Source organism: Harpia harpyja, chromosome 6 (assembly GCF_026419915.1).
Source record: "Harpia harpyja isolate bHarHar1 chromosome 6, bHarHar1 primary haplotype, whole genome shotgun sequence".
Classification (NCBI taxonomy): domain Eukaryota; kingdom Metazoa; phylum Chordata; class Aves; order Accipitriformes; family Accipitridae; genus Harpia; species Harpia harpyja.
Window position 1 is genome coordinate 60,743,247 of NC_068945.1, and position 27,692 is coordinate 60,770,938.

General features: G+C 36.3%; 1 protein-coding gene across 1 annotated transcript in view; it reads right to left on the reverse strand.

The window, feature by feature from the left end:
* Nucleotides 1-27,305, reverse strand: part of SEMA3E (semaphorin 3E) — a 149,073-nt gene extending 121,768 nt beyond the window's left edge. Inside the window, exon 1 of the mRNA XM_052790607.1 lies at nucleotides 26,431-27,305. Coding sequence (XP_052646567.1) covers nucleotides 26,431-26,545 — 115 coding nt within the window. The 5' untranslated portion in view covers nucleotides 26,546-27,305. The remainder of the gene's footprint in view (nucleotides 1-26,430) is intronic.
* Nucleotides 27,306-27,692: the final 387 nt, after the last annotated feature.

Here is a 27,692-nt window from a genome sequence, read left to right on the forward strand (position 1 = left end):
ATTTTCAAAGGGATTTAAGTGGATTAGAAAAGGACTCGGTCACTGAAATCCCACAGCCTTCATTGAAAATGTCAGCTAACATGAATGTTTCAGTAAAAAAGTCACACATGCACAGTCATTGATTTATGGTTATATTGTAGTTAGTTATAATGCACGCAAGCCAAACAAGAATCTGAGCATTTGAACAGAAACTTGTTTAAAAATGCAAGTCACCAATAGGAGGAGTAGTCTAGAGTTTAACTCAAAATAAAATGGCTAAGTCAAAGAAAAGTATATTTTGTTTTCAGGTTGGATTTGCCTGAAAAGAAGCATGCTGATTCAGTTTCTTTGTGGAAAATACATTTTTTATTTTTTATGAAGTAAAAAATTTTTATGATGAGTTCCACTTCTCAGGCACTTCAGTCAAAAAATCCTTTCCACAAATAATTGCAAAATCAACTCACATCATTAATATTTACTTTTTATGAAGCAGTAAATCAGTAGGGATGACTCTACTGCCACAGTTATCAGTAGTGCAAATGGATTGAGTGGAATCTCTTGTTAATGTTCTATGATAATCCAGACATGGCATCTTAAACATTGTACTTGCAGTTATGTATCTATACATGTAAGACTTTATAACATAATTGGGAATGGTGCTAGAAATGTTAAAGCATAGCTGGATGGATCCCAGAAAGTTCTTCAGTTACATATCAAATATCAAGTCACATTAATGCTTTATGAAAACTGAATGCATGCAGAGTCCCTAGATTCATCCAAACTATTAAAGTGACAGCTGCTTCTCTCAATTTAAAACTAATTGCTCGTTACTAATTATCTCCATTTGAGTATGTTAATTAAGTATACTTACATATGTTTCTAAAGAAAATATATCCTGGAAGTATCTTTCTTTTCAAATAAAGGAACACTGTTGAATCTATACTTCTCTCTTCCCCCCCTTTTTTTTTTAAGAGTTTTTTGCTTTTATTAAAAGCAACGTGATATGATTTTAGTTGTTAACATCTAAAGTTTTCCGCTTCCAGTGCTTTCTAAAACAGTGAAATCCATTAAAGTCAGAGAAAACATTATGCTATACGTAACAGAGTATCCTTTTCAACCAGAATTATTTTTTTTCCCTGAGGATGGAAAAAATATGCTGTGGTTAAAGAGGATAAAACTTCCTACATTTTTTTCTTTCTTTTTAAATTCAGGCACGCAGTAGCAGCTAAAGTGATATATTTCATATGTTTGCTTGAAGTCCAATGAAAAAAAAAAGGTGTATTAGATGAAAACTGAATATTAATGATGAAAGGGTATCAGAACTGCCTTTATAAATTAGGAGTCTATTGACAGTGAAATTGTACTAAGCCTGTACATGCCTATGCATTCAACAGAGCTGGACTGAATTATGCCATATAAGAAATGTCCCAGAAATCTGAAGGATATAAGAGAGCATTATAACTATCTATCCTGATCCTGTGTGCACAGTACAGGCTGTATTATTTCAATAGTCAGAGATATGAAAAAACTCTTTCTTGTACCAGAGATATTCTCATAGGAAATGCCATATCATAGGCATTGCTAGATAAATATTTGTATTTAGACATATACGTTTATTGAGAAAACTTTAATGTTACTTAACCTATATATGTATAATATATATGTATGTAACATTATTTAACCAATATATATGTGAACCCCAAGACAGAATGATGTCTTCATATCAGCTATCAAAGACTTACTAACAGTATGCAGCTGAACAGACATATAATATTTCCACATGTATGAACTAATGAGGTCAGTTTTCAACATCTGTCTAGACACAGCCAGCCGTGTAAAATTATACATCGATATCCATTGAGACAACTGGAAAGTCTAGGTTAAGAGGTTTTTAAATTTCGTGCCTCTAATTTGGCTCCAGTAGCTGTGAAAACAATCTTCCAGGTAGGTAGTAGGATTCCCTAATTGATGTTTAGGCACTTCCATCTAAACTGGGAGACAGGGGAGTTTACAGTCCTCTTTTCTCTTCTTTTTTTTTTTTTCTTTTTTTTACTACATGTTTGTGCAATACCTAACACAACGAAGAGTTTATCTTTACTTTACTGACTCAAGTTATTAGTAAACTTAGTGAATAGATCATTCCCTGTTGGATTCATGAGAGAGGACAAAGATTGAGTGGAAATTATAAGCACAACACTGCACTTGGTAGCCAGGTGTGATGATTGCCTTGGTACAAGTGAGTTTGAAAATGTCAAGGAGACGTCAGCCTTTAGGAGAGGTTGTTCCTGGTGATACACCAGGTCCCAGACAGAGCAAAGGCCTCCGCTGGCTCTTGCAAAACATTATTTGAGCCTATTATTTAGCTCATCTAGAGTTGCAGTACTGCATGCCTACCACCCTATTCCCTTCCAACTTTCTGGCTGGGGTCAAGAAAAAAATATATGCTTTGCTGGGTTCAAGAAAAAATTATTAATCCATACTGGCACATGCAGGATTACTTTCTTTATTGCAGTCCTTCCTTTCTACAACTGTTTTGTAGTTAATGAGAGAGAGTCTAGAATTTTCTCTAGGAATTGAATCTGAAGAAGAATTAATGTGACTGAGAGGATGCCTGATGGTTTTTCTTTCAAATAGTCTTGTAAAAGTCTTATTTTTGCCAGGATGATGGGTGTGTTTGATAAGAACTGTGTTCACTTTGATACAGAAAAAATATCTGCTATACTCTAATTCTATTGATTATGATTTGAATATCTTCTTTTTAAAACAAAATACTTATATTTGGGAAATGGTCTTCCACTTAATTATCATCCACCACTACACATATGGGCTGGCCCAGCACAACTCTGCAAGTCTAAGGAAGCAATAGGTATACTGAACCTGCAGTGATGTAAAACAGTGAAATCAATGTAGATCCACTGAAGTCGTGAATGATACATGAATTTACATTGAATGGTAATGTAAATTGCAATGGATTTGCAATTTGGATGCAATTTCATCTGCACTGAGCAACAATGGTAGTTAGTCTGATTGTATTAAAATTGAGTACTGGGAAACCCCAGTACCTGGCATAAGCAGAGAAAGTCTAAGTAGAAACTTAAGCACATGTAGCATAACAAGGAAAATTTTGGTTCCTGGATTACTCAGCGTCTCAAATTGGAAAACTTTTCTTTCAGAGAGAAGAAAAGTGTGGTGCTATTAAAATATTTGCTTCATGAATAAGTGTATAGTCACTCCAGGAAATAAGGTGTTTGAAGCATGATGATTGAAATGCCAGGTGTAGACTAGACTCATTTTACATAATAGCATTCATTAAAGAATAAAATGATCATCATTTTTATCATCAGCCCTGATTCCTACTGTACTGCTACAAAATTTACATTGATTTATCACACAGAAGTTGTGAAACTGTGTTTGTACCAATACTTAAAACAAATAGTTAAGCCATCACACAATTTGTCTCAGGCTCTTCAGGTTTCTTTTATGTGGAAAGGTTATAGAAACAGCCAGGTGTGGACAAAATTTGCTCAGGGGTTATTGCACACTTGCCCAAACATCTTTTTATAATCAATCACTTCAAGATGTACAGGTTGAGACGAGACATACTCTTATTAAAACAATTGCTGCCACAAAACAGGTTGTGCAATCTCCTAAGAAAACTCTTCCAATACTGATACTGACTTTCTGCCTAGAGGCCCCACTTTTGGATGACTATGTTGGAGATTGCAGACATTACAATTCCTTTTGCTAAAACAGAATTCAGCTAGTCAACTGAATACATTGAGTAGGAAAAAAAAAAACGAAACTGGACAGCCTTTTTTAACTGTGAACATCACATTCTCTCTGAATAAGTGCAGCTACTTATCACTGTCAGCAAACAACAGGACTTCCTGCTGGTGAAAGACTTATGTTATTTCAATATATAGGGTGAAAAAGATACTGCTCCACAAGATGTGGATAGATGTGTTTTTTCATATCTGTAGGAATGATAAACTCTCTAACTGATCCATAGTGAAGTAGAAAACTCTATCCTTGACTTAATTAATAGTCCAGGAAACTGGCTATACTCCATGGATATACTCCCTAGCAATCTGAAACACCAGGGATCTCTGCTTCTCAGTTACATGTAGTGAACGGCAATTGTTACACTCCGTGCAACGTTTCAGTGTCCCGCAGGCTACTCAAAATTGAAGTCTTGAAGAGAAAATTGAAAACATGAGATTTGTTGCTTAAGTTGCAGAGTGGTCTACAGCATCTTTTGAAAGTCTGGATTTACTGATGGCAGAAGGACAAAGTGGTTAATGGCTCTTCCTGCCGGGGTGAACTACAAAGCGTACTCAGCTAAGATATGCTAACCTTCATATTATAACAGTTCATCTGTTTTCCAGACAGTCCCTTAGGATTAAGGAACCTGGCTTTAGAACTTCAAGTGGTATTAAAATGACAAGGAAGCCTTCTTTAAACACCAAGGTATGGTATTGAAATATTGTATGTAGCTATACAAGGATTACAAATAGTCAAGTCTTACAGCTCTTAATATAGTCAAAAAATCAATATGCAATTTATAAAGCTACTTACTCAGAAGAACAGGAAAACAGCTATCATGCTTTATAGGTATCAAAATAACACATGCAAAATACAATATTTAATAAAGACAGCAAACATTAATTAATTATGAAATCCAAACCACTACAAGAATCAAATAATAAATAACAAGGTATTCAAATCAGGACCTATGCCATATATGGACTTTGTCTCTTAAGATCATTCACATAATCTGAAAAGTAAGAATAGTTTTTATGATAAGATCATTTTATAGTTGTATTTATTATTGTTACATCTTTCAAAATGAAGCAGTATTAACTTATACCATATGTATGTTTTCATTTGAGCAAGGATATAGCTTTTGCAAGTTTATGTGTAAAAAAATTCATGAGATCTACCTCGTTGTTCGTGGTCATTTTCCACAGGCCAAGCTGTGTATTGGTAAGGAAAAAAATGTACAGATACATAAACATACACTCAGTCTGCTTCATCTACATTGCATCTATCTGGGACCAGACTGAAAATATTCTGCAGCCATTGCTGTTATTTAAAATAATAAGTAGAACAATAATATCACAATATTTCAGATAAAGAGAAACCCACATCTCCTTATCAAATGTGAGACAAAAACTATTTTGAAAAATTGTATTTATCATGTATTAAGGTTGTGTCAGATTCTATCAAAGCATAACACAGTATAATGCAACATAGTTCTTCAGTTCAAATCTGTTTTCAATGTGCTTATGCATGCCAGGCTGAGATTACCAACTGTAGATGTGGAAAGGCGACATTAGTTTCCATTCCAGCAGTTCCAAACAGCCAATTTGTCCTAAAGTTGCTTACCTCAAACTGTATTCCCAAGTGCACAGCTAACAATGTAAGAAATTCAGAGTTATTGGCCTGATTTAAGATGCGAGGAATATACAAAGGAAATCATGTATCTGAGGGATTTTTTTGTAATTCTATATCTTCCACTAGAATATTGTCACACTTCCATTTCTGATCCTAGTTATAACTACAAGGGTAAAAGCAAGACACAAGGGAAATAGCAGAGATATTTAGATAAATTATCTAAATATTTAATATCCCACAACACTGCTGTTATTTGTTTTGGTTTTCATTTCAACAAAGTAATTGTTTTGGAGGGTTCCATTATATGAATCTTTGTTAATGACTAGTTTTAAAATAAGTCAGCCACTTCCTACATTTTAGTTGTAGAGCATGTTTATGATTTTCCTAGAATGTAGGTAAGGAAAATAAAGAGGCTACAGCTTCTAATGCCCAAACAGTTGGATAAAGCAACATGCTTTCAGCCATGAGATCTTTTCCACAGGTCCCTCAGATGTTACATTTCCACCTCAAATGTAGCACTGTGATCTCACAGAATGACAATTACCATTTTAGTTAGATTAAGAGTGTCCTACTGAAGAAGATAACCCATCTGTCCCACTGGTAACAGATCTGAAAGATTAGAAAGACTTTCCGTTTCTTCAGTGGGTATGTCTCTAACTCTGTAACATGGGACAGCATGTAAAAATACAACTAACATAGGTCAAGATTAGACTGATATTGATCTATCAGTGTAGATGAAATTATTCAGTTGCTGATCTCTGACTGTCTCTCAGTGATGACCTGGACCCTGTAAATAATGAGAAGGCTGTGGATTCTCAAAACAAGATGTGAATAATATATCTATCATGATTCTGGTTGTAGCATGTGAGTGATGGGAGTATGTATAGGCACAAAGCCTGCTGAGTTATTATTAAGAAACCATGCCAGAGGAAATGTGTCACAGTGGCACAGCCTTATCTAATTTTGACACATTAATCTTTACCATCCTGTATCAAACTCCAGTGTTTTTTCAGATGTGGTTGGTTCTGGTGTGTTTAGGTGTTGTGGGTTTGGGTGGGGGTTTTTTTGGGGGGGGGGGGGCAGGGCAGGGCAGGGAAGGGAATTACTTTCTCCCCTTCCTTTCCCCTGGCCCCCTGAAATTGCTTCAGAGGATGCTCACAGACTATTTCTTTTCTAGTATTGGTGCAACCACAGATCCTAAGTGCATGTAACCATAGGGATATAGGAGCTAATATGGAAATGACTGTAGAATCATAAACAACCAGAAACTGTGTGTGGATTCACAAAAACCCAGAAAAATTACTTAGTCATACTATTTTATGAATCAGAAGGGAATACTCTGCCTGAACATGATTAGTAACCACCAAGGCCAAAACTCAGCTTTACTTCCCAAACAGTACAAATTTATCAGCATAATTCTAATACCTTGAGGAGATTTAGTTAGCTATGAACAGAAAGAAAGAAGTAACTTTTGAAAGGATCACACATCTTCAGTACACTGTTAATTTGGGCTTTTGCTCAGTTCTCATTCATACAAGAAACCTGAGGCCAAGTTTAGGAGTACTTCCAACGAAATTGGAAGCCCAGCTTGGGCTGTGGTATGTGAGCTAGTTTTTCCCTGACTTTGCAGTGAGGATGCAGTGAAAACAAAACTAATTAAGCTTCCAAAACCACAAGTTCCCTCAAAATTTGGAAAAAATCAGAAGAGCCTTAGCCAACTGAAGCACTAAAAAGTCAGAGGATATGTTCACAGAAGTCCCAAACACATGTTCAGAGGATATGCTGAACTTGAGCTTCAGCATGCAATATATTCTATAAGCTCAATGACGTAGAATACAATGCATTATTCATCTGATATTTCTGAATTCATTATGCACTGATTTTTACAACTCAGAACAAATCCCGCATACTCTTATATCATCAGGCACCATTATAAAATCCTTATCCAAAGGAATGTATGCTTTTAACACAGAAACAGACACAAAAGGGTATTCAATTTAGAAATGCTCAGCTTGGGAAAACAAAAACATGCCACTTATTCAGTAGTCATGAATGATCCATTGTTCTGTTTGATTATGTCACTCTCCAGATTATCCAAGGACAGAAAAAAGTTTTCATTTGGATAACCTGATCAGTACATCAGAAATACAGTCTATTAATTTAGCCATAAAAATTTTTCTCAGGAACTTATTGCAGATTGAGAGCTTACATTTGTCTTAGATCAAAAGTTTAATCATTTTAACTAAGAATTCAGTTGGTGTTTGTCCATGTCTCAGAGTTAACACACAGCTTACTGCTACTGGAATTCTTTAGACTTTTTTCAGGTTGCAGTGGAAGTTTAAAGGAGTAAATAAAAAATAAAGCTAATTCCTGAAAAAAGTCGTCAGCTTTGGGAACCAAAAGTTAGGAAATTCTACTACCAACAAACATGTTCTATTCTCAGATTAAATGTTTTAAATAATAGATAATTTGTCAGAAGATTTGTAGGGGTTTCTCCTTATCTAACTAGGTTATAGCGTTAGAAATACTGTTGGTCGGAAATGAGCACCAGCTAGAGTTATTGGTATCTTCTGCAGTTGACTGACAATTCAATGTCTCTGTTCTCATTACTATTGACAAATCTTAAAAATTAATGTCATGAAAATTTGGAAACAGATATGTGGGTTATGAAGTCCAGCTCCACCCTACTAAAAGTAACCCTAAAACAAGTGCGTGGTTTAGGAGAACCAGGAGTTATTAATATTCCAGACATCTGTATGGACTACAGAACACAACACAGTTTCCAAGTTCCAATAACAATCTGAACACCACAAACAAAGGTGTAAATAAAAAGTGCTAAAGGAAGGTAGTTCAAGTATATTGCAAATGATTCTCTTAGCAGGACTTTGTTAAAGTTATAGCTGATCTGAAGAAGTGCCAGCATCATGGAGGAGGAGAAAATTGGAGAAGAGAGGAATATTTATTTTGATACCAAATCTGGTTTTCCGTTTAATCCTGATTATGTCAGAAGGACATAACAAACAGGTACCTGACAATTTCATGCCAAGAGGAGCATGAAGTCTACCTCTAGTTGTTGCTATTCTCCAGTGCTCCTTAAAAGAAAGGAGGAAAAAAAAAAAACCCTAGGAAAAAAAAACTTAAAACTTGAACCCAAATTATCAATCAAGAGAAAAAAAAATCTCTTCTCACCTGCAAAAAGTAGTCTAGGGCCTGAAGCATGGGATTAGGGCCATATAGACAGGGTTGAAACAAAAGGAGGCCCTGTGTCTTTTCAAACACCACAAAATATGGAAACATAGAATCATTTAGGTTGGAGAAGACCCCTAAAATCATTGAGTCCAACCCTTAGCCTAACAATACCAGTTCAACACTAAACCATGTCCCTAAGTGCCATGCCTACAAGTCTTTTAAATACCTTCAGGGATGGTGACTCAACCACTTCCCTGGGCAGACTGTTCCAGTGCTTGATAACCCTTGCAGTGAAGAAATTTTTCCTAATATCCAATCTAAACCTCCCTTGGCACAACTTGAGGCCGTTTCCCCTTGTCCTATCACTTGTTACTTGGAAGAAGAGACCAACCCCCACCTCACTACAACCTCCTTTCAGGTAGTTGTAGAGAGCGATAAGGTCTCCCCTCAGCCTCCTCTTCTCCAGACTAAACAACCCCAGTTCCCTCAGCCGCTCCTCACAGGACTTGCTCTCTAGACCCTTTTCCAGCTTCGTTGCTCTTCCCTGGACACGCTCCAGCACCTCAATGTCTGTCTTGTAGTGAGCGGCCCAAAACTGAACACAGTACTCGAGGTGCATCCTCACCAGTGCCGAGTACAGGGGGACGATCACTGCCCTGCTCCTGCTGGCCACACTATTGCTGACACAAGCCAGGATGCTGTTGGCCTTCTTGGCCACCTGGGCACACTGCCGGCTCATACTCAGCCGGCTGTCGACCAACACTCCCAGGTCCTTTTCTGCCAGGCAGCTTTCCAGCCACTCTTACCAAGCCTATAGCATTGCATATATATCAAAACATAAGCTGTGCATGTACACTGAAACATAAGCTGTGCAAGGAGTAATAATCAATAACATACTTATTTCCACTATTTTTACTGTTTAGTTACATAAATATTTTTCTAAACAAATCAAGCTCTATTTAAGAACAACTTAATTATCTTGAAATCTTCCTTAAATGTCTATACAGCAAAACTAAAGGTTTAATACTGTACAGAATGAAAAGGTCTTCTAATGCTGATAGACTTTGTGAATCAGGCTACCAGGAATACTGATATAGTACCGCTTCAGTGCTGTGCTTCATTCATTACATTGTCAACATCCAATATCTTCCAATAACAAAACAACTCTTTTTTGTATACCTGCTCCTTATCTAGACTTTAAATAAAAATTACCCTAAATAAAAAGTGACAGTTTCTAGAAGTTTTAAGCATGTGCAATTAAAATGTAATAACTTATTAAAATTAACTGATTTCTTTTGCACTAAATTGGTTTAGTAAGTCAAAGTAAATCCTCTACCTTGACTTGAAAATTTAATGCTTTCTTTCTGTATTCTCAATTTCATATTGAAATATAGTAAAAGGAAGGTCCACTCAAGAAAATAAGACAGGACAGAAAATCCTCTGTTCATAATAAGTTGCAAGTTTTTCCTCATCCAGACCCCCCCCCAAACTGAGCAAGAGACATATGCCACAAAAGAATGGGTAGAAAGACTGCTCTTGTCTACAAAGAAGAACCTGTACATAACAAATACAACTGTAGAAACAGAGTAAATATATTCTAAAATATGAGAAATGAATTTATTTCTTAAACTGATGTCTGTCAAGAACATGGAGAGTACCATAAAGATATGGTACTACTACTGGAGAGAATGTTAATGACACGGTCTTGGCTGAGATCAGTGAGGCCACACAAAAGAATAATATTACATTAGAAAATGTCTTGGACATTGCTTTTGTAAACTGATTATCTGGCATAATAAAAAAAAAACATTTAAGAAAGTTCTATTTGCATGTTAAATGATTCCTTCTTGGAATGGCTTGTTTTGGAACATATCAAAGGAAATGTTAGTCAAAAATTGAAAAAGTAATTATACTTGAGACATTAAGTAATAGTGACCACATCAGAATTAAATTTGGCTCTCTTAGAGGAGGAAAAATATTAAAAAAGAAAAAAAAAGAAAAAAATTAACCTTATGATATGAAACTTCAGAAGAGATTCAAAACCAAAAGCAAAACATATACTAAAATAAAATAAAAAGGACCAAAATTATTTAAAGTTAATTTAAATCCTTGTGTAACTAGCTGGAAGTTACATAAACACATGATACCAATCTTACATATTTCTTGACCTTGACGAATCAGGAAAATAAATTAGAAAAACCTCACAAAGCAAAGCAGCAAGAGTCTTAAATGTTTTTTTGAGTGTCAAGCAGAAACCATTTTAAAAAAAAGAAACAGCCCACTGAGGCCAGCAGAAGAGAACCAACCATGACAGATGAACTGATGGGGATTTGATGCATGACCAAGTTATGATGAGATGACAAGTTAATATACATCAACTGACTTGTGATAACTGGATGCCTCAGAATCAAAGTACTTTTGGCCCCAAATTACTACGATTGTGTGAAGTTGCTTTAATTTATATTTGCTGCAGGCCATGAACATGCACCCAGATGCCATGTGACTTGCTAAACCTTTGCAAACTGAATGTGTTCCTGAGTCCTGTGCTTGTGATTTGCAAAGGTGCAGTAGAATCTGAAGAATGAATAGTCAAACTCAAACCCAGAAAAACAGTCTGCAGAAGAAGATATGTGTCACCTGGGCTACCTTGCAATAAATGAGCAACTGAACACTTCCTTGCAGTTGTTCTTCACCACAATAATTTAAGCAAATATCTGTTCAAGACATACTTGTTTCAAGTAGTAATGGTAAGCCTCTGTCCTAGAGAAAAAGTACCACTTAAACTCACTGATAATGTATTAAGGATTTATTAGTACTTATTGACTTGCATCAAAAAGCAATTTTGCCAAAATTGGGCACTCTTAAAATGGGGGATCAGACTTTCCAAAAAAGCATGTAATATTTCAGGAAATAAATGCAACTATCATTCAATTTACTGTCCTTTTTTTCCAATATTTGGGGTTTCTGTTTCCAAGAACTCTTTGCAATGTTGAACACTATAATTTGAAAAAACTAATCCTTATATTCTTAAAAATTTTTAAATTTCAGAACCTAGGACTTCAGAGAAAAATACTGTAGCTCAATTTATTAATATGGAAGTCTCAGCATTGCTAAGACAGTTCATATGGAATTTTTGAATTAAATAATTATCTGCTAGCAAAAATAAGCATTCTTGTGGAGATTAGAATTGAAAGACAACACCTGTTATTGTCTCTTTAAAAGTGTTGCTACTGTTTCTGGAAATTGAGAGACAGTGTTTTAACATTCCTAAACTATATGCAAAATTGAAGTTAATTAACAGTAACTAGATGAACATTACAAAAGAATAGATGGCAGCAGCTTAAGGAGAAAGTTGGTTTCATCAGCACACTAGAATCTTTGGAATGCATTTACAATACAATCAATAAAAGGAAAAAGGTTAATTTATCTGACTTAGTATCTCAAAGCACTTTAAATAAAATGCTGCTGTATGTAAGTACTTTGGAGGTTACAGATAAATAAAACTGCTTGTTAGCACAACATAAACCAATTTATTAATAGTTTATCACTCAGAGCTGAGTAACACCATCTAAGATAATACAAAGTAAACAGAGAATCCTTTTTTGTCATTACTCCTAAATTAGAATATGCTCAGATACCCATAGATTTTATTTTTAATCTTGCTTGTCCACATAACCGTCAGCTACTAGCCTGATAAGCATTTTTTTTTTTTTTTTTTTACTGTTCATGTTACCATGTCTTTTGGTGAAAACTAGCTGATACTGATATAGTGGGATTGATTTAGGTTAGATAAAGCTGTGTCTCACTAGGCTAGCTATCTGGTCTTCTCTAAAATTCCCAGTCCATAAGTTTTTCTAGTAAGGACTCTTTCATCTTCCACAGTCATATAGACCTTATGTGGTCTTTTTTTGTAGATGTTCTTTTCCTTTAACACTATATTGACCTGGGCAGCCTTCTTCATTCCTTGGCTTCTTGCTTTAATGTTCTCTCTCTAGAAAGCTCCACATGTGTGTACATATCCAAGACTCCCCTGGGAATAAGATCACGTCAAAATCCTACAGGGAAGGGCTGGGATATTAATCCTAACCATCTGAAAGCAGGGAGTATCACAGAAAATCTCTTCAAAATACTCATTTATTGCACTGTCTCCAATTACTGGTAAAGGACAAAAAAAATTATAACCAAATCCTACATATTTATTACTTTTAATCCTTTTAATCCTTAAGAACTCAGACCTAGTGCCTTTAACTCATGTAATAAGAAAATATCTTCTGCCTAAATTGTGTTTGGTGATCAGCTGGACTTCCTAGGAACAGCTACCTGCAACACAGAAGATTGAAATTTCCATAGGAACTATTGGAAAAGATAATTACATTGCCACTGAATTGACAGTAGGTTATCTGACTTCACTACAGAAATACCAATTTGGAAGGACTAAAAGGAAAGGATGATGATTTATCGTAGTAAAGATTATTTGATTCTCTTGTGATGAAAGAAACAGTCTAGTTTCCTAAGAAAATGAGGCTTTCTTGATCACTCTGCTCATTGGTGACACGATCCATTTATCAGTTTATTCTCTATGACACATGAGATCCCTCTGACCAATTTCAAATTTCTTGGGAAAAGGGCAGAGAGTAAGGGGAGTCTAAAAAAAATTAAGTTTTTCCAAGTTTCATGAAAATCAGTAGTTAAGAAATGGAGATACTCTATTAGTTCCTTAACAAAAAGGGAGAACAAAGTCATTACCAATTAATCCAGTTAGCAGGCAACTGGTCAATTAGGATATGTAAATTGACTGGTCAACAAGGACATGCAGAAACAATCATACCTCTGCTACTTTTGGTCCACCAAGGGAGCCAAAAAAGTGGCTAATGACTATAAAGAGTTCCAGGAATACTGTTGAAGGTTACGTGAGAGGGAGATAGTTGCTATAAGGGAGACTTTAGTGCCTGGGATACCATTATGTGTGCTGCAGTAGGAAAACATTAGGGATGAGGAAAGGTGAGTATGACTTTGGAAGGATTAAGTGATTTGGTAAGAAGTGGAGATACTAAAAAAGCTACTGATAAAGAGAAGATCTCAGACCATTTCAGTAGGAGAAAGAACAGAGAAAGCCCAAGGGATGTGAGATATAAGCATATAGGAGACTAGAATACATTTCTTTCACTTTTCGTGTTTATTTTCTGCTTTAACTGCCTCATATTGAGGCACGTCCTTGTTAATATTTCTTTGCTGGTGTCATGCTGCTCAAAGATATTTCAGTCTCACTAGGCAAAACAATAGGTAGTTGGAAGGAAGTTTTATTCTCACATTTAGGTTAGGTAGTTCTACTGGGAAAAATTTATGAGGTTTAGAAAGACTTAAATACTTGAGGATCCCAGGAGCTTGTTGAAAGCTTTTCATAAAACTTCAAAGTGAATCCAGATTTCTCAAATCTAATGGATTTTTAACACATTATTGGTGATCGAATCAGCCCAGAAGAAAAACACTTAATGAAAGAAAAGAACTGTAACTCTTCTTTCCCAAAAGAAATATTTTAATTATAAAAGGATTTGGTTTAAAATTGCACACAGACATATTTTACAGGTACTATAGCTTCTATAAGCATCACATCAGATCTCTGGATTTCATCATCTAAGATAGTGACCAGCAGTTGTGAGGTCTTTCTTGAGGTTCACCATCTATGTTTTCAGCAGGTGTGAGGTCTTTACAAGGGTAAAAATCAGTAACGGGTTATGTTAGGAACTGATCGGTTAAAAACAAGTCTTGTCCAATCAACAACATTAAGGTCAGCCTGAAGGCTTTCTAATCCAATTATGCAAGCTGCTCTGAGGATCTATCTCCACCCTTTAGTGCTCTCAGATGCATTTTTTTTAAAGTCTGTAAACAATCCTGTAGTGACTAAGTAGTATCAGCATTATTACAATCCCTGTGAAAGCACCTGCAGAACTCCAAGATGCCAACAGAAACACGTTATTACCCTGTGCTACTGTAATGCAGTTACAACCGTAATTATGGGACTCAGGTGGATGTGGTAATAGCTAACCTCTGTGTCAAAATTACAATGTCTGGCAAGAGCAGACCTTACAGACTGAAGGACCAAACACTTATAAAGCAAAACCACTGAGACAGAGTTTGTACAGAAATCGACATCTGTAGGAACTTACCATCATGTTGTGAACAGTTAAACACAGAAGCCAAACCACACCAACAAGGTTGTGGCAGGACTACAGTCATGGATATAATGTATGACTAGTTCAGAAAAACTCTGAAGCACCTTTTTGTCATAGATTAGAAATCTACTTTCTTCGTGTTAATTTATAGTTTACATAATTTAAAATATAAAACATGCTAAGACATGACAACTTTAACTCTCAGATATTCCCCATGGGTCCTGCAACACTCCCAGGCAATAGTATCAGATATCAGTACATGTCAATATGTCTGTTACCTTTCAACAATCCCAAGGTAGAGCATTTCTATGCTGCTATCAAATTCACAGCATACTTCAGGAGCTGTTTCACAAGAATGTATAAATATCAGTTATTATTATTTTCAAATCTCCATGCCGTAAGTTTTTTTTTTGTTTTACTTTTAAATTAAGAGTACAAGGAGTTTTCAGCAGCACAGAGATCTAATTTTACAGCTGAAGGGTTTTAGTGCTATTACACATTAAAGCAGTAAATGTGAAACCACAAAAAAAAAAAAATCCAATCCATTAACCTGATATTATGAAGTAATTTGTTGCATTTTGTAACAAAGTAAGGGATTGTTCCATGTCAAGAAAATTACAGAGACCACATATAGCACTTGTAACATCTATTTCACAATTCTAAATGACAAGTACCCACACATATTCCAGTGCTCTACAAAATCCTCAAAGAAGCATTTTCTGAAAAAAACATTTTCCTTATAACAAAGGAGCATGGCAAGTTGTAAGTCTCAAGCCTTTTCATAAGTGTTTTAACTAAAGAATAAAAAGGAAAGTGAAATTATACACATAGATCAAAATTGTCAGAGTTTCATGTTGCTTTGCAATGCCTGGGGTATGGGCAAAATAGAACAACTTTGTCATGATTGGTTTTAATCAATCACGCTACAGGGATGGCCACAAAGAATCTGTGCCTTAGACTTTGATCTTGCAAACAAACCTCAACTTAAGTTTTAATCAATGGAGTCATTTGTCTGATTAAAGGTACACACACGATCAAGTATTTATAGAATCAAAGTTTTAGGATATGGTCTATAAGGCCACTTTGCGTGCAGTGAAAATAACTTAAACAGCTTGTATATAATCTCTGTTTATTACTGCTTCTTGGCCAGAGAATAGCTGAGCTCTGGCAGGCAGCTGTGAGAGGCTCACCTATTTCAATATGATAGTTCATCAGTTTAGTATAAACTGTTCTGAAAGCTGCTTAACCTAAGTCAGCATGTCATGCTTAACCTAAATCAGTATACTGTGCTTAAACAAAGTCAGCATATTGTGCACTGACGCAGATGCAGGACACATCTGAGTTATTAGTGTGGTCCAGAGATAGCTGTGTCCAGCAGCTATGGTTGCCACTTACATTGCACGAGTCATTGCTCAAGTGACTCCACCTTTGGCCTCATCTTCCAGACCATTATTAGATCAAAGACATACTACTTAGTAATAATTTCTTCACTTATACTTTATCAAGGCAATAGTGATGCAGCTTATAAGCTCTGCACTAAGTCATTCTCGGTTAAAGGGTTTTATCCTTGTATGTGTAATGTCCTAGACCTATCTTCAGACATTCATCCCAGATCCATCTCACCTACTTTTATTTGAGTGTAAGTTAGGCCTCTGGTTTAAGCTGACCATTATTCTCCTCCTATACTCAGGAGAGACAGAAATACACTTCCAGGCAAAGTGCAACAACCAAATGGATCACCTCTTTCAGAAAGTAAAGTCAGGAACAAGGAATATCCTGTCAACTCTTTAGTCTCACAGAATTTTGTGGGAGGTTTGCTATTGTCCTTACTAACAGTGAAATAAGGCCTCTCTTCTATTTTTGTATTAAAGGTTTCATATATTTAGCAGTAGAATTTAAGCACAGTGTGCTGCATTCAAAGCTGTTGTTGGAGAAACACTTTTTACTGTAAGGGTTTATCTTCTAAATGTGAAGCATTTTATTTACAAGAATTCAAGTATTTTAGAAATTAAATAACCCATTGCAGTGTTTGAGTGTTGACCCACAGAAGCTGCAGTCACTCAACAAGGAATACTATGGAATCAATAAAGAGCTTGGGACTGTTTACAGCCTGGTTCTGAGCTATAATAAATGCTCAACCTGCTGAATACTATAACACCTTCTCAATAGTGTGTTTAGAAATTACTAGTGTCCCAGATGCTTGTGTAACCTGAAAATATGCAGAAGGACATGGCCATGCCTAAGATAAGCAGAGAAGAGAAAATAATGACTTACTGCACGTAAACACAGGCACATAAAGACAAGACAGTTTTTCAGCAACAACATTAATAAGAACAAGATCTCTAAGACAGCTTACGTCTTTCTGGGCTCCCAGACAACACATATTTTCAAGCTTTGCATCATACCATTCTCAATCAACTGAGATGAAATATTTAATGCATAAAGGAGTGGATTTATTTTCCTTTACTCTTGGCTTTTACCACACACCCACGGGAAAGCACTTAGCTTAATCATAAATAAAGAGTTGCAGGAACTCATGGAATTGAGCAACACTTGCTAACCTTTAGCTTTCTGGCTGAAAAATGACCTTCAGTGATGACCCCAGTGAATAGTGCTATCTGGAGTAATTCCCTCACATCAAGCAACCTATTATTTTACTATTATTAAGTTTTAGTAACACTGCTGGGAGAAACCATCTGTTAAAAGAGAAACAAGGTACTGACCCTTAGGTATTTGGGGACTGTTGTTTTCTGCAATCAGTTTAAGGCACTTTTCATTCATTTTGTACAATTTCCTTTCAGCAGTGTCAGGAAGATCAGAATAAGAAAAGACCAACATCCCTCTGATGTTTATTGCACATCAACAAATAAAAGATATATTTACAGCTGCATTCACCATTTTACTAGGCCTATTAAACAAATGTGTTGTAAGAAAAAGCCTATAAAGCAAACTTAGCAACAGTAAAAAGCCCATTGTTTGACTCCCCACAGAAGCTTCAATTGCTTCACAGTATGAAGTCAGGAATCCTTTAGATAAAAATAAACACAGAAGAAGTAGAGAATAGATACATTAAGGATGTTAACAGGAGTGAAGTCTTCTTGAATGCCTGTCTTCTAAGCACTGGTTCCTTGGTTTAGAGAATTATTTTGCAAATAGTTTGCAAAAAAACCCATAATGATACTAGAGGGATCCAGTCGAGAACCTTTTAAATTTGTATGTAAATATATTTTGGAGGATTTAAAGAAATAGAAACAGAGGATAAACTTCATATGCTGCACTGAATGAGTGAATTTCCTAAAACCTGAAATTCTTCTGTACTGATGAAGTAGAAATGTAAGCAACATGATTTCACAAGGATCATAAACATCTTTTTTTTTTTTTTCTTAGCTGCTGCTGCCAAATCACAGTCTGAAGACTGTATGTTGCCTGTCATCAAATTCTTATGAATAATGAACATCTTCTGCTCAGGCCAAGGGGATATGAGAAGTCATCAGTGATTTTTTTTTTTTTCTTTCTCCTGTTTTTGGCTAACAGGCTTTGTTTGGTTGAGTTTGGATTTTTTGGTTTTTTTATGAATGAAATTTTTTGGCCTTTTATTTGTTCTGTATTTTCACATTTAATATTCATAGGGATCCTTTGAACTATATTGTAATAGATCACACAAAGCACAAAAATCTCATGTCTGTCATACAAGCTTCCTTGACTGGAAAGATATCCTTCACAACTAGGTTTCTGATATGAAAGCTCGTATCAAGCAAATTCAACTAAGAACAGTAATACAATTTTAGAAGCTAGATGTTGCATGTCTATGGCAAATTAGTTTTTGCCATTAGACTATTACAGGGTTTACTTTGTGTTGACTTTTTAACCTGCAGAAGCATTGTAAACTTCAGGTTTTAATCCATTCCTTGACACTGGACATCTAAGTATCAGGAGTCAACCAGTAACAGGCAAGTGAGTTTTATAGGAAGTGTCATGGCACCAAGTTGCTCCATGGAAGGCAAAGAGACAACACAGCAGAGACTACTGCTGTTTCCTGGTAAACTTCATTGATTTTGTACCTTGAAGTGTATGAGGTAAACAGATGGCACTTCCACCAGGCAAATGAAGTTTCAGTCTGAAACCTTGCACTGCATTCAAGGACAAATCGTAGGTCATGATACGTAACTGGGAGACTCTCGTTGACTTTTAATAAGATTTGAGCAGATTCTGATTGACAGAAGAGCTAATAAAGCATACCAAGTACTATTTTGAGACAGGGTGTCAAGACATGACATAAACAACTACTAATTATCTTCTTTCACCTGAGACTAATAAAAAGTAATTTAAAGATGAGATTCAACTTTATTCCATCAAAAATTATTTTTCAGCTACACCAGTGATCCAAGTTTTGCAGCTATTGGCTATACACACAGTCTGTGTGTCATGCCAGGGCCAAGATGTTTGGCAGGCATCACTTTGTTGACATCTTTGTGGTTACAGACCTCCTGCACACACTTGCACAGAAACTGTAAAAGGAACCTTTGACATGCTATTATATTCCGGAGGTCCTGCAAATTACACGTAAAATAAGAATGAGAGTAGACTAGAAGAGAAACAAAGATTCATCACTAAGATGATATATTGACCTAGAGCAGTGCAGCTAAACAGTGTATCCAGATGCCTGATCGTAATGTGTCGCAATTTACAAATCCTCTGAAAAGGTCTAACATCAAGAATTGTCACAGAGAAACGCTTCCTTGTGTTTGTAATGTTGTTTCTTAAACAAAAAAAATTATCTCAAAACACTTTTGCTTAGGTGATTTTTATAGGCATAAAAATTATCACAGGGTAAGAAAGAGCTGAATACATAATGATATGTTCCTGCTTTGCATTGTTTTGAAAGGGAAAAAAAAAAGTCTTTAAACTGCTATAAAACAGTTTGCCAAAGGATGCAGCATGAGTGAAAGCATATCAATTTATAGCTTCATCAAAACTAACAGAAGATGCTTAGAAGAGAAACATAGTGAAGTCAGTCTTCAATTGAATTCATTAACAAGGTGAAATCTCTTTTCCAAAATAAGAATTTGTAGCCTTGAGGATGATCAGAAGAACCCAGAAAGATCAAGGGAAAAAGGAATTTGTCAATGTGAGATGATAAAAGTGGGGAAACAATAGGTTGGTAACATTTGTTTTTGAAACTATGCTCTGAGACAATCATTATGGTTTTATTTGTTTTAATGTACGTAGTAAATTCATTCAGTTCCTCAAACTGAATCTCGCTGATGGCAATTTACATTTTTCATCAATTTAAAGATAGAGTTTATTTTTAAAACTTCTCAAATATTGTGTCTTCAAAGTTATTTATGTCCTTTCTTTACAGGAGTTTGGAATTATAATCATACTACACTACAGATTTTTTATAATGCAATATTTTCATTCTTTTTCTCTTTTAACATTTTCTTTCGTGTTTAATCATGAATCCTTAACTGATTATTTAAATGCCAAACATTAACTAACCAACACAAAACATTTCAAATAGTACACTCAAGTTAAGAGGGCTTTTTTCTGTAAAACAAAGATTATTATCTTTATCCCTGCAGGCTATGAATTTCTTTAAGAAATGAAGATTTTCCTAATTAATGCTGGCTGCATGCTATAACTTCATCATGTTTGCCTGGCTACATGAAGAAAACCAGTTTGAATAATACTTAGTATTCCCATTGCACACTTTTAGAATATTTATTGACCACAAGTTTCTTGAAAGGCCTGACACAGATGCTCGCCCTTGCACAGCACCCTGTAAATCATACAAACAGCATTAATCCTGTTTTCATTTAAGTAAAATATAACACTTGCTTTCAGTGAAATAATGATGAGTACAATATCTGATGAAGAGTTTAAAATAGCAGATGGCGTTATCACTTTGAAAGCAGGGAGGTAGCTGCATAGAAGCAGCAGCATGCAAGATATTCTGGTCTTGCACCTTCAGATGGTACTTAGTTCTTTAAAGCAAAAGCAGGAAAGTGATTGATGTTACGCAGCAAACAATCTGCTTCTTGCATCCCCGGTGGTGGTGCTTATCACTTCAGAGTTCTGCTACAGCAATACTTACAGAAGCCTTTGTCAACAAAATGCAGTTATGGAAGGAACTAGCATGGGTTCTCTGCCAAGAAATTCCTGTCTTGGTGAGCAAGTCCCTCTAGGATTACTTGGAAATACTCCTGAACTTGCTGCCAGGCACCTCTTGTGATATGGATGAATAATAAACCTAAACCTTGTCCTAATTGTTGGTAAAGAATCAGTTGTCTCTCCAGTGGGAGAAGGGATGCAAAACCTCTCCTCTCTACCCCACAAGTGGCCCAGAGATATTTGTGTATCTTTCCCTAAGACATTTCTAAGCCGACATTGAGTTCTATGTGGCCTCAAGAATCTGGGTACGAAGAAGAGGCTGCTTGTCACGTGGTTTTTCCAAACACTCGTAATTCTGGTTATCAGCCCTTATACCCAAACACATTTAGACCTGGGGCCATAATACAGGATAATACAGGTCTTTAGTTCCTACACCCTCAGGATTATACTGCTCTTTAATTCACTGTAAGAAAAATCCAAACTTCAATCTGTTATATATACACACACACACACACACACATATTTTATAGTTACATATGTGTGTGCATATACATACACATAATCATCTATCTTTTTTTTATACAGACTTCTCTGGACTATATGTAAGCATAGACCACAAGCCAAATCCTTATGCTGGTACAGATTCAAGGTGATTTATATCTAGCATGAATTAACATCTTTCTTGAATTTGAATTTGCCTTGGTAGGAAGACCAGTCTTTCCTTGTCATTCAAACCCAAAATTCTATTACAGTGAAAGCTGTTAAAAATAGAAACATTTTCATGCATGAAACTGAATCAGTCATGATTCAGTTATGCGCTATGTGGCTAGTCATTAATTAGCCATGATTTATGTGACCAAGTGATTACTAATTGAAAATACTATACTTGCACTCAATATATTTACCTACTTCAGAATTCAGAAATGCCTGTCTAAAAATTCACTACATTTTTGTTATTCAATTTAGTCATTAGTCCTTGAGTAAATTTTGCTGCCACCTAGCTAGAGAACAGACACAGTAAGATATCACGGATAAGCGTGATGAAACTCTTAGTGTTAATTAAAATTAATTCTAAATTACAATTATCAAGGAAGTTAAAGTAGGTGTGCTGAAAGTCTGGCTCCTGCAAATGGCAATGAAACATTTTTTCTGCTGTAACAGACCTCAGCAGCCCTCAAAGATGATTAGCCAGCCCTAACAATCACAAATTCTTATACATTAAATGTTTTATATTACACATTCTACATAATAAAATTTGTATATGAACATGGAGAGTATCGCTTTTCTTCTGCAACATTTCAGCTCTCCCTTCCTTAGTCGTCTGCTGCTATTGTTTGAAATATTTATGCTTGGCAAATAAATTTTCTAATCCAGATTATTTCCGTCTAAATTCAGTCTGCTCCTTCTGCCTGCTGCAGCTTGACTCTACTATAGAAAGTAGCAAGCAGTTCCCACAGCAGGTAAAAGGGAGATATTTAGATGGATAAGGGAGGCACAACTGCTACTTAACCATACCTTTTCCAGACAAGAACAGTGGCCAGTGCATAGCTACACAACCTGAGATCAGGTGATGCCAAAATCCTTCAAGTCACTCAAGAGCAATGTAAAAGGGTAAAACAGAAAACAGATCCCTTAAGATCTGCAAATCTCTGCACATAACTGAATATACCAGATCCCATTGCAGCAACAAAGTCGGAAGGGCTCAACATCTCATTTTCATGCTATGTTACCTTTGCTTTTTACCATATTCACAAACCAGGGGAAAAAAAAAAAAAACAGTTAGAAATACATTGCAAGCCATGCGTAATGCTTGAATTATACAATTACATCCTTCATGGGCTCTTCAGGCCTACATGCTTCTAGTGTAGCTCTGTTAGGCTTATATAAATATATCCCTCCTGTCCTCTGGAAACCCAATCCATTTCAATCTGCAATGTAAACAGTTTCTCTTTAACATGCAGTGTGTGCTGATTTCACCTTAATTATATATTTCCCATTGCAAGAACTGGAACTGTGGGATACTGGGAAAGAATTTAACCAGCAGCCTATAAAGAACAGGGGCTGAAGCTTGGCTTCTATTAACACCTCATTAGGCAGAGCCTGTACTGTACATAAAATGAGCTAATGATTTTTAAATGTAGTTGTCAACCTATAACTTAATAATGTAGAAACATTATTTCTCTGTAATACTGAGTGAGTGATAACACATTTTTATCTCTACAAACCAACATGAAGCTATTGGACTACATTATTACCCCAAGCAAGATCTTCACTGGTCATCGTCAAACACTGACCTTTAGCACAACTGTTGCCACTAATAGCACAAGTGGTACTAATTGCAGTGTAAATTTTCTGATAGACACAACCTGACAGTTTGAGGAAAACACCTTCAAGTCCTGGATATAAATGTAGTTCAGCTTAATAAAAAAAAAAGTTAGAACCATAAAATGACTGTTAGGTGGTTATAGGTTTAATTCCAATCCCATATAAAGGAATAGCAAAATTCTCAAGTTTGAGTTTACTGTGAATAAAGACCATCCTCTACCTTACCAAAAATCACCATTACAGTTTGCATTAACTTGACAGGTTTAACAGTAGTTCAAGAATGCAGGACTTTCATTAACTCCCACTGAAGCTGAGTAAATGGCCATAGAGTCAAACAGGGGTTGCACAACATATCCCTTAATTGGCAAGGGGATTGTGGTATTCCTATCCATCAGGTGACCCCTCTGCACAAGGGTTAGGACCTGATCTTGCTGCAGTGGGTTTGGAGGCATATGTGCGCTGCAGGTGAAGCCTGGTTTGCTGTGAGAGCAAAAAGTTCTCATTCACTGTCAGTTCACCACACTTCCACTGAGCATCACTTTTAAAGAAAAAAAAAAAAAAGAATTTTTGAATTTACAAAAATCAAAGAGTCTCTGTTTCTAATTTGTGGAAGGCTTCTCTTGGCCCTTTAAAGAAACAAGATTTTAAAACACACTAGTTTTAAATACTTCTTCCATAACAAAAAAATCTCATGTCCATAAACCTCATCATACTCGTCACAGAAGCTTTTAACTTACCATACCAGTCAGCACTAGCCTATCTTGCAATGGCCTGAATCCCAATTAACCGCCAGCATCCACAGTTACAAAGGGAGGCAGTGAGCAGGCATGCTTGCTTTCATGTTTCTGGGGTTTTGCAGTGAAATTTTAAACTGAATTTACAGCTACTCCACACTGAAAATGTACACATATGGGCTTCACCGTCTGTACCACAAGGCAACTCACAGGAGAGGCTGGAGCAGCTTGGCAAAGAGGGTGCACGCTGCCTCTTCCTAACTGCCCTGTGCGGAGCTGGTACCCACAGCAGTCTTTCTCTGGAGTAAATGCAATTAAGATGAGGGACCCTCCTGCTGTTCCTGTTTGATTAGTGAATACAGCAACGACATTTACTCATTGTCTTCATGCTTGGTCGCTACATTCTTTTGGCTGGGAGGATTGCAATAGCTGTTCCCAGGGTGCAGGCAGGTATGCCGTTTCTAACCTTTGGCTCAGGAGATGTGGTCAGGCACTCACTGGCTGCTACACAGCTTGTAAAATCAGTCACATTTCGTAAGTGTGAAAAACGCTACAGGGTTTTGTACAAGGCAAAGTACAAGATGGTGATGTGTGTGTTGGTGACAGAGATTTTACCTGGGACACATCTTTCTGTGTCATTGGATCTGAGTGAACTGACATCAGGCAGGGGAGGTTTGGCCTTCTGTGAGAAATGGATATTTTAAACTCTCCTTGAAAATATCAGAGTTGTGATGTGTTATGGCCAAATTACTGGCTCCCTGCTGAAAATGGAAGTAGTATGCAGTGAAATATACACTGATTCCAACCAGCGGAAAAACAATTACTTCTACAAGTGAGCACAGAAGCAGTTAATAGTTGCAGCACCATAGTGGGGAGCTTGCCAGAACTGGCAGCTAAGCCAGAGTCCTGAACCAACATAACAGTAGGTCTATTTGTCTCATTTACTGTGCTTTTCTCATCTCCCTTACCCCATCGCAAGCAAACAAATATCAATAATAATGATAGCTTTAGTAATTACACCTAGAAATAAATCAATGTTCAAATGCATGTTTTCAACAGTAGAGAGATGTGAAAGGATTATATAATCAGCATTTGTCACTCATTCCTGCTGTACTCTGAAACCATAGGCTAAAAAAGAAGTGGTTTATATATTAAAAGCGGTCATATAATTTATTTAATTGAGAGCAATTAATTGTTTACTTACAAGACAGCTTTCCATGACAAATCTTTCTTTCTTTAAAATGTGTTTCACAGCCCTATAAAAGCAAACCCCATTTCTTATAGCTTCCTAGCAAGACATTCAGACCAATTATCCTATTCAGCTTCTCCTTTCTTTATAATTGGTAATTTAGCTTGCTATATAAAACACAATTAAACCCTGTTTAGACTAAAGCTGTCTACACATGGAGCTGTATAGCTGATGCTAATTCTTAAATCTTAGCCATATTTAAAATAGGTATTCTAATGTACTTCACACTGATGCAGCTTAGTTATCACTTTCATAACCACAGAAATGTTCTTGAGTAAATTAGCATTTGCTCATTCCCAACTATGTCAGCAAAAAGGCATTTTCTTTTCATTTTTGCATAAGAGGTAATATCAAAACATTACTGATTGGCCAATCATCAATTTATCTTGCACACTTACATTTTTTCACTCCTACTGCAATAACTGCCTGTCGTATACTTCTAAGACATCATCTACAAATGCATAGACTGCTGCAGAGAACTGAAATGTCATGGTTGTGCACAGGTATTTTTATATATACACAGGATTAAAACCAAATCATAGGGAAGAGTTTAAATCACATGCAATCCAGACCTGAACAAGGAGATACCCTGAAGAAGCTAAGGAAGAATAGTTCAGGCTTCAGGTAAACTGAAACTTAAATAATTTAAAAGAAAAAGAATGTTATAAGTACTCTACATACATATGTCAGAAAAAATGACATTTTTTTCTTTGGGTAACTCAGTTAAACTGCAAGCAGACTTACATTGGCAGTTAGTCATTTTAATTATAGTGTGATGACACTTGCTAGTTTAGAAAATGAATCATATGGTTGCACAGGAATTCAGTCTTTTTGCCTTAGCTATATTTGTAGATAGATAGAATTCTAAAAGTGAAACAGACATTTAATTGTTTAAGGGTTACTTGATGCACAAGAGTATATTTATTCAGCAATAATTTCAGGTTATCTTCTCTATTTCTTTCCCTCTTATTAGAGACCAGACATCCTTCTTATAGCGTGGAGGGTAAGACAGAATGACAAGCAAATCTAATACACTTTCAGGTAGAAGAATATTTCAGTAGCCTAAAATCACCACTGTAAGTGCCTTAAATCTTCCTGAATTCGGTAAACTTAGTTATGGATGCAGTTTAGCACAAGGAAACAATTCACCAGATTTCTTAACAGAAATATTTTACCCTGTCAAAGGACCATAATTTAACCCCAATGCAATACAGTCAGTGAAGTCAATGAACTTGCATTAGCATAAAGTCTTTAAAAACCTGACACACTGACCTACCTTTATGTGACAGACGTAACCTTGGCTGCCTCGTATCTGTTGCATGACATCCAGTCGGTAACTCTAGTAACAAGCCATATAGTGCCAGGATTAAAAGGTCCTGGGCAGATGCCATCCTGCCCAAGATCAAATTCTTGCGCTCTTCACTTAACTGCTGCTGTTTGTTTGTTGTTTTGGTGGGGTTTTTTTAAGGCTCCAAGTTCCACTTCTACTTTCCCAGTGCAGTTAGATCTCTCTCTTTGGTCAGTTTGTGGGGTATCTCTATGGGAAATTCAACGTTCATCAGAGATGCACACAGCCTCAGCTAGCCATTTGTCAAGCTGTGCAAATGTCATGTAAAAATATTCCCTCCCTAGGACAATTGTTTATAAAGTGCGAGGACATTCCAAGGCGTTACTCTGCAGTGTTGTGTCTTGAGCTCTCTTTAGTAACTCTGCCAGTGGATTCAGGAAGAAGCCGTATTTTCAGTCCCTCCTGCAAGGCAATTCATTCAGAGAAGGAGGGAGAGGGGGAAAAAAAAAAAAAAAAAAAAAAAGAAGAAAGCACCCTCCTCCTTGGTGCTCTTCAGAACTCAGCCCCTTGCTCTGACTTGCCAAACAGCTAGTTTTAATTCACCTTTCACCTTTGCTAATTAAAAACAAGAAGTGCCATTCCCTCCTGGAGTTGCAGGATCCACCCAGCGGGGAAGCCGGGCTGTCAGGCTGCTGTATTTACTGAGAAAGTTCAGGGAGGGTTGAGGCAATGTACAGTACTAGCTGCTTCTAGGAAGCGTTTTAATCCACGTGCCGTGCACTGATTCCTCAATTGCTTCGCGGTTTCATGTTGTAAATTATCGGGAGAAGGGTCAGAATTCCTCCCGTCCCTCCCTTTCGAAAAGTCATTTCAGCTTTTGTTCCCAGCTCAGTTTTAGAGGAGGATTAGCCCTTGAATTAACTATTTAAGTACATTATCACTTAGAGTCATTAAACAGCATGCTACTAAGTGGATCAGAATAAAAAGATTCCAGTTGCATATCCTTCCTTTCTTACTTTAAAGGAAAAGGTTTAGCTTTTGTGATTTTTTTTTTTTTTTCTCTCTACTGTGGCTTCTCCCCATTACATTTTAAATGTCTGTAAGTCTGGAATCTTAGGTCATCTATACAGGTCAGTAAAATTAGTTATCTGACTAAATGCTTGTAGGATTTGGCAGTATTTAAAAAAAAAAAAAAGCGCCTGAGCAGAGAGCTGTGATAGCATGATAAACAGCATCAGATTTACAAGTAT